This window comes from Phalangium opilio, unplaced genomic scaffold (genome assembly GCF_054372755.1).
Source record: "Phalangium opilio isolate 3A_F unplaced genomic scaffold, DU_Popi_V2 ptg000360l_1, whole genome shotgun sequence".
Classification (NCBI taxonomy): Eukaryota; Metazoa; Arthropoda; class Arachnida; order Opiliones; family Phalangiidae; genus Phalangium; species Phalangium opilio.
Window position 1 is genome coordinate 48,774 of NW_028324230.1, and position 7,977 is coordinate 56,750.

General features: G+C 43.9%; 2 protein-coding genes across 2 annotated transcripts; both read right to left on the reverse strand.

Annotated features, from left to right (window-relative positions):
- Positions 1 to 734: 734 nt before the first annotated feature.
- On the reverse strand, positions 735 to 2,311 carry LOC149597363 (uncharacterized). Its single transcript, XM_089860893.1, has one exon. The coding sequence runs from the start codon at positions 1,998 to 2,000 to the stop codon at positions 750 to 752; it is 1,251 nt and encodes a 416-aa protein (XP_089717019.1). The 5' UTR covers positions 2,001 to 2,311; the 3' UTR covers positions 735 to 749.
- A 4,593-nt stretch (positions 2,312 to 6,904) lies between these two features.
- On the reverse strand, positions 6,905 to 7,774 carry LOC149597364 (uncharacterized). The gene has a single exon (XM_089860904.1). It carries the CDS (start codon positions 7,772 to 7,774, stop codon positions 6,905 to 6,907), a length of 870 nt encoding a protein of 289 aa, XP_089717030.1.
- Between the last annotated feature and the right edge of the window lie 203 nt (positions 7,775 to 7,977).

The following is a 7,977-nucleotide window of genomic DNA, read 5'->3' on the forward strand; positions in this document are numbered from 1 at the left end:
GGTATCGAGGTGGGCCGGTATATGGCTGGATGGGGCGTAGGTTGCGAGCTGTAGGTCGTGGATGGGTAGCGAGTGTCCTATTTTCGTCCCTTTTTGGATCGTTATGGTTCGCGCTGTGGGGTTCGCCACCCGAAGCCACCCCGTATTGTTTTCAATGTTTGTGAGACAGCGCGCGATAACAATGTCCTTCTTCAGAACCGGAAGGGCTTCTACATAATTACTCCCGTTCCGATTGAGGTTAATTTGGGTGAAAACTTCCGTTCGGGCGGGTATAGAAACTTCTCGCGCGCAGTAGACATTCCGAATTCCCCTGGCGTTGGTATCAGTGGGGTCGTTGAGTTTCATTGAGTATTCCTCGGTCCCTAGCCTTAGCTTTAGTTCGTGGAAGTCCAGGACCATGCGAGTTTGTATGCAGAATGGGATACCACAGAGAATATCAAAGGGGAAGCCGTCTATTACGAGCGCGTTTATCGGGTAAGTTTGTCGGTCTATAGATACAGGTAAGGTCGTATTTCCTTCGGCGTAGGCTAATCCCCCGTTAATTACCGAGACGGCCGTCCGGGGTTCCGGGAGGATTTGGCAGTTGAGACGGGAAGCCAGTGTTTTGGAGATGACGTTTACCGTGGACCCCGTATCTATAGTTAGTAAGGTCTTGAGGTTATTGATATGAGCGGGTACGTGTATTAGGTTGTTGGCGGTTGAGTAGGTTGCGTAGCATCGGGGTCCTCTTGTTTCTTCGGGCTGACCTCTTAAGCCCTCCCAAAAGGGTTTCCCGAATGGGAGAGGTTGTTTGAAGGTGACGGTCCGCGTTGGTTTTGTTGGTAGTTTGAAGGGCCGGCAGGGCTGGTTGGTCTAGGGAAGCCGGGGCTTTGAGGTCGGTAGTAGTCGTTTTGTCTCCCACCAGGGAATCCGGGGCTTTGAGATCGGTAGTAATCGTTTTGTCTCCCACCAGGGAATCCGGGGCTTTGAGGTCGGTAGTAATCGGTTTGTCTCCCTCTTTCTCGTTCCGAACTTTGAGATCTTGGTTGATTTTGGTTCGCATAGCGGGAGCGATCTTGTTCTCGGCTTCGGCAATGCCGCTGAATGTGTCCCGGTCGTTGACACCCATAGCAGATCGGGGCTCCGGTTTCCGTGCGGCTAGTATTGGGTGGAAAGGGTCGTCGAGTCGGCTGTAGGTTAGTTTCAATTCTGGCGAGCGTTTCGGACATCATTTTTAAAGCTTGGGTGAGTTCCCCATTATCAGAGGGTTTCACGAATGCTTCGGTCTGCATGAGGCTGTAAGGCGGGGCGCCCGAATGTCCATAGGCGGGGTTTCCTTGTTGCGTTAGAGGGTTACCTACAACCGCGTTGGTCAGGTAAGTCGGTAGGGGTAAGGCGACGGACGGTAGTGTGGTTCCACTGGCTTGGCCGAACATTCCGAACTGATAATCGGGGCGGAGGGTCATCAACGCGGCGCGGCTGAGGCGTTGCAAATTCTCGAGGAATTCGGAGGGTGACGTCGGGTTCATTACTACCATTTTTTCAATAAGGGCGGGTTGTAGTCCTCGGAGGAGGTACCGTACTTTCTCATCATCTCCCATTTTAGGGTTAACTCGGGAACACAACTGTATGACGTCATAAAAGTATTGTTCATATGATTCGGTGGGTAACTGTATTCGTTGAAGTAGGCGAAGGTTTGAGAGTTCATGGAAGCTTTGGTTTCTAAAGGTGGCGGTCAGGGACGTTTTCCACTCATCCCAAGTTCGGCCGGCGCCATTCAAACTGGCTATCTGTGCTCCGAACCATTTTTTTGCGTCCCCCTCTAGGGTTACACAAAGTAGGTCACATTTTTTGTCATCATCCCATCCGTTTATCTGGCACGTGTGATCGAACCACGTTAGCCATTCAGTGACGTCTTCGTCATGGGTTCCGCGGAATACCGGGGGGCCGAAATTTCCCCCGCTTTTCTTGATTGTGGAGTTAAGCTGGGTTAGCGCGGTTTGTAGTTCCTGAGTTGCCATTTTGGTCCGGGTTTTCTGTTTTTGAATCTGTTTAAGTAGTTTTTCGTCGAGATTGGGTGGATCGACTGTGGTGCCTCGGCTCCGGGTAATGGGCTTCGAATCTTCTGATTGGTCCAGGTCGATACTTATTGAAATAAATTAAATATTCTTGCGAACCCGTCCTGAATTTCTTGGTTAACGGTAGCCACGGGAAGAGGTTGTTCTTCGGAATCGATTTCGATAAATATACTTTGTTCGACGTGGGAAAAATAGCGGATTTGTTTTTCTTCGGCCGTAATTAACTTTCTGGTCGCGGTTAATTTCGCGGATAGCGTGGTTTGGTCTTTGTCTAGTTTTGAGGTTTTTAGTTCGTTTTCAAGGCGCGACGCGGTCTGGGAATATTTTCGGCTGAGTTTCCGATGTTTACGGGTGAGGCGGTTTGCGTGTTCTGCGGCCTTAGGGTTTTGACTGCCGGCGGCTTCGGTTAATTTCGGGGTGAAGGATTTTCGTTTCTGTCGTCGGTCCCGGCGTTTCTGTTTCTTCTTTTCGTCTTTGTCTATTACGGTTACGAGGTCCCGGTTAAATCGTTCGAGTCGAGGATCGGCGATGCAGCTATCCTGGGGTGGTACAGTTAGTCTTTTCGGAACGTCGATCGGGGTTAGCACGTAATTCATCGGTCGCGAGGGTTAGGCCTAATCTTGTTTCTTGCGGTCCTGTTATCTGGGGCGACCACGTGGCGAGTATTTTTACGGAGAGGTTATTTTCTAGTCCCGGATCGGTCGAGGTTTTCTACCGGCGCGATTGTTACTTCTGCCCCGCGCCTCCACCACGTGTTAAGTAAAAAAGGGAGGCAACGAGGGATCTCGGTTTTACGCGGCTCTCGTGGCGGTCTGCTTGCGCTCTCTCGATATTCGGTCTTTGGTTACTATCTTGGGCCAGACTAGATGCCCTATCTCCAAGATTTCACTCTGACTTATCTCGAGAGAGTCCCACTCAAAAAGCCCCTTTTGAATGGACCGGGGTCGGTTTATATAGCCTTATGAGCACTAAGGTGAGCCGGGAGCCTCAATAGGTCGGAGAGGGGTCTCTCCAGCCTTTGAGCGTGCTCCCGAGTGACCCCGGCACATGGTCCAAAGCGTTTCCCTCTTGGGGAAATTCCAAGCAGCGCACCGCGAGCGTCGTTTCTTTATTTAGACACGTGTTTATACATCGATTCTATTATCATAAGTAATATTGTAGTATCAAGAAGTAAGAATGTTATCGTCAATATTTATATCTTAACATTATCTAATCTCATCCCTCATCCCTTTAAAAAGGGAATGACCATCGTCTACTACATGGATATTCACGCCAAGTTTTGCTGCGTTTCAAATTTCGTGGGAAATTTAGGTTCTAAAGCGAACCCCTTGCGTACCCAAAAAAATTCTCGAAATAGGAGCGCGCTCAGGCCTGGATTAAAAATGTTGGCGAAGTTACAAGGTTAGGTTTCTGGTTAATTAACGTTAAAGAGTTACCAATAATGAAAATATTTCTTCAGATGGTCATGTTTTTTCCCTCTCATTGATCAGAATTAACAATGGAAACCAACCTTGGAATGTACCATTTGACCGAACTCCCGCACCTAGTTCGCCTTTCCCAAAGTAGGAAACAGCGTCAAAAGACGACACATTATAGGCTAATTTCCCTCCGATAATAACGGAGTAGCAAGAGAATACCTTGTTTAACGATTTGCTAGCTTATCTAAATATAAAAGAAAGGTGAAATAAGCCATAATCAATAACATATCCTTTGATATTATTGCAAAATGATGCTTCAAAGGATAAACTTATATTTAAATCGACGTAAATAACCAATTTACAGTAAATTGTTGAGATAATAATGGATTTTTAGTGAAAGGTTTGTTTGTATTTCAAATTTATATCAGCAGAAGCAAGCAATTTTAGATCAGAGTAAATTTTGTTATTATTAGGGTTTTCAAAATTTATTTTATTCAAAGGAAGCCCAGCACTTTGGGCCTTTTAGGAAGAGTGTGGGCGCCGTGTACACTTAACATTAAATTAACCTTCTTTGTTGCACCATCTATATTTAGTTTAGCTTTTGATTTTTTTTTATATTCATTTCCTTGGTTTTGAATAAATATAGACAAGTTCATTAATATTGGCATTAGGCAACACCAGACGAAGCCCCGGTCACTACACGTGGAAGGCTGGCCAACTACCACTGCCTCTAACGGTGCTTCTTGGTGTGAGGGAAACTACCTCCGATGGCAGCCCTGCCCAGTGGTGTTTGGTTCTCTTATGGCAATCATCAAATGGTCTCTGATGGTTCTAGGTTTTAAAACCACAACGCTAGTATTTTTATTCTTAAAAAAATTAGGATTGAAGTAATATCAATAGTAGCGCCATGAACGCTGAATCTCTAAAGAGACTGATAAACGGGATAGAGACGTTTGCTCTGTAAAAAAATAAACCATAATGCACCTAAACTTAAACTTTTACTGGTATGATGTTTAAGTTTAAACCATGTAGAGACCATTTTTGGACCTCTAGTCTAGTGTTGACAGGCCAAGATGTGGGGCACTAGCTTTTCTGACATGTTTTATTTTTAGAAAAATTAGAGAACAAAAAGGGTTTTGTTTTTGTAAATAATGTTGTTGTTGAAATTAGGTTAAACGCGTTTCTGGTGCTTGAAAAACTCTTAGTGAAAAGAGATTATTAAATTTAACAAGAACGTCTTAATCTACTGCCTGAATATTACGGCCTCAAAAACCAATTTAATATTTATTGCAGTAGTAGAAATCGGAAACTTTCTGCCTTTTTTCAGAAGGTTTAATACAGGAATGTTTACCGATTTTTCATGCAGTTTTACATTGCATTTTAAGTTGATTAAATGGTCAAATTTATATGCAGACGTTGCACACTTCATCCTAGGAATACCCGTACTTAAAGGGGTACAATTCTGCACGTGAGAAGTTTCCGCCTTATATGGGAATAAGTTCTCTCAAGGTGAAACCTTGCTATGAATATAGCACTAAATGCTAATAATTCTGCGGAATAGCGAATGCTCAAACATTAATTAAACAGCAAAACCATACGAGTATTCGATATTTCAATTATGCCTCATGAGTGGTCAAAATGTAGCTATCCATAGTATTTTCTCCGTCAATATAGTATTATTACTACTACTATCCTACTAAAAAACTCCCACTCTTAAGGGTGTTATGCGACACTCTGAAAGGTGTTAAGCGACACTCTTAAATGTGTTATGCAACACTCTTGAAGGTGTTATGCGACACCCTGAAAGGTGTTAAGTAAGACTATTAAAGCGGTTATGCGACACTCTTAAAGGTGTTATGCAACACTCTTATAGGTGTTAAGCGACACTCTTAAAGGTGTTAAGCGACACTCTTAAAGGTGTTAAGCGACACTCTTAAAGGTGTTAAGCGACACTCTAAAAGGTGTTATGCGACACTCTAAAAGGTGTTATGCGACACTCTAAAAGGTGTTATGCGGCACTCTAAAAGGTGTTTTGCGACGCTGAGAAAGGTGTTTTGCGACGCTGAGAAAGGTGTTATGCGACGCTGAGAAAGGTGTTATGCGACACTCTGAATGGTGTTACGCGACACTCTGAATGGTGTTACGCGACACTCTGAATGGTGTTACGCGACACTCTTAAAGTGGTTACGCGACACTCTGAAAGGTGTTACGCGACACTCTTAAAGTGGTTACGCGACACTCTGAAAGGCGTTATGCGACATTCTGAAAGGCGTTATGCGACACTCTTTAAAGTGTTATGCATTTTCTTAGAGTGTGTGATTTAACACCCTTTGGGTTGTAAACCAACACTGGAAATGGTGTTGAATTTAGCACCATCAAAAAGAGTTAAAAAGGTGTAGACTTACACCCCTATTTCTTAGAGTGTGACTTCCTTGCCAGATCAAGAGTTCAGTAATGAAAACCAGTTCACCACCACACGAGAACAATTAATTAAACGAGTCAAGTATCGTCAGATGGTAGTCAATCAGTTTTGGAAAAGATGGAGGTGTAACTATCTAATGGAACTACGTACTGCCCATTCCAACGTAACAGTCAAGGGTCTACCCGAGTTCAAGATAGATGACGTCGTCCTTATCGAAGATCAACATCTGCCACGCCAAATCTGGAAAATGGGCCGTATCATCGAAACCTACATTGGCCGAGATGGGAAGGTGCGATCGTGCTCCGTGCGACTTCCCTGTGGAACCATACTAAAACGAGCTATCCAAATGCTGTACAATCTCGAGTTAGCAAGGGATGACGGAGTCATCGGGGCGGAGGATGTCGCAAGCTGAAGTTCTCAAAAGGCTCTTATCAAAAAAATTGTATTTTTTACTGCCGATCTATTTATTCTCTGACGTTTTTTAGACTAGTTATTTTTTAATGATGGTATAAAAAGCTATGGATTATCAATTAGAAAACAGTGTTCCTTCAATATCTCAATAGAAACAGTTGTTAGTTCGCTATGTAATTTTAAATCTTAAATTCTTGACGCCAACTATTTAATAAAGTATGCAGTTCTAAGTTACACTTGAGTCGTTGATTTAACGTAGACGCGACACACACTCCCATTCTTTATAAGGTTGAAACTTTCACTGGAACTACCGTTGAGATCGGGAGTTAGGTCGAAGACGAATAGAGCGTTTCCATTGGCGAATTCATCTCGCCCGATAAAGTTTCCCTCGTCGATATTCCATTGTCCAGTTTGGAGGAATAGATTAGTATAAGATCGCATGTATCGGTTATCCTTGAAGTTTGGGTTCAGCGGTTTATGCGGCACGCTAACCCCGTCAACGTACAAATCGATTTGAGATGCCGCATAGTTTTTAAAATTGAAAGGCGACATTTTGTAATCACCCAAAAACGCGTTTTGATCGACAAAGCCAATCACTACTTTATTCGGTAATTGTCTTTCACGGCTATTTTATTTCCTTGAGATATTGAAAATGAATTACACTCGGTACGAGTAATGGGGTATTTCATCGTGGCCATTTCCAGGGTTTTGGCGTGGGATATCATAATCTCGGGTGTTAATCTGACTCTTCTGACGAACATTGACGCATGCGTGAATACAACCTTACACTTTGTCCCGTCCGTGTGTAAACAGAATTCGTTGGGACTTTTGATAAACATGAAATTAAGGTCGATCAAGTTTGGTATAAAGCGGTTTTGTTGACAAATATCCACCTGTACTATGCCGATTAAATCGATAACACCTTCTTGGGCGAATTTTGCACGCTTCTCGAACCCTTCATTTTCAAAGTAATCGTCAAATTTTCCCGATGAATCCTTGTAGAAGAGCGCCCTCGTCAAAAAACTCTCTTTGGCGGGTCCTCCGAAAGTCAACTGCGTTTGAATCATACTCTTGAATGGGTATTGTTGAGGGCACGATGTAACCGATCTATCGCCCAACGACGCGTGGACTTCGCTAAAAAGGCTACTTAGAAATAGATTTTCCGGTCCAATTTTATCAGCAGCCGTTACTACGGTATTTGACGCATCGCGAACTTCGGCCTTAGGTAGTGTTCCGTCGGGTTTTACCACTTTGACTTGTACTTGAATGAGAGTGTTCTTCAAATCGATGTATGTTTCCGAGTTTCCAGTAATGGAGAATATGATTGCCTGATTTTCATTTACGTTGGACGTTGGGTTATACTCTACCCACTGACTCCCTAATATTCCGGTTTGGGTGTACGGTACGTGGAATAAATCCAATTCCGAGCTGATGCTGCTTTGAGAGCATGGATGTGCCAGCGACATTATGAAAATATATCGGGCTGCAACGGGTACGACCTTCTCTTCTTCCTGGTTCGAACTGAACTGACGATACGCGAAGTCGTACGCTTCCTTTTACGACCGTTTCCGGTTAATCCCGTTACTGTTTCGGCCGCTTTCTCAACGTTTCCTTGCCCGCTTCGCTTCCTCTTGTTTTTAATGCCTCTTTAAACGATACACCCTCCGTG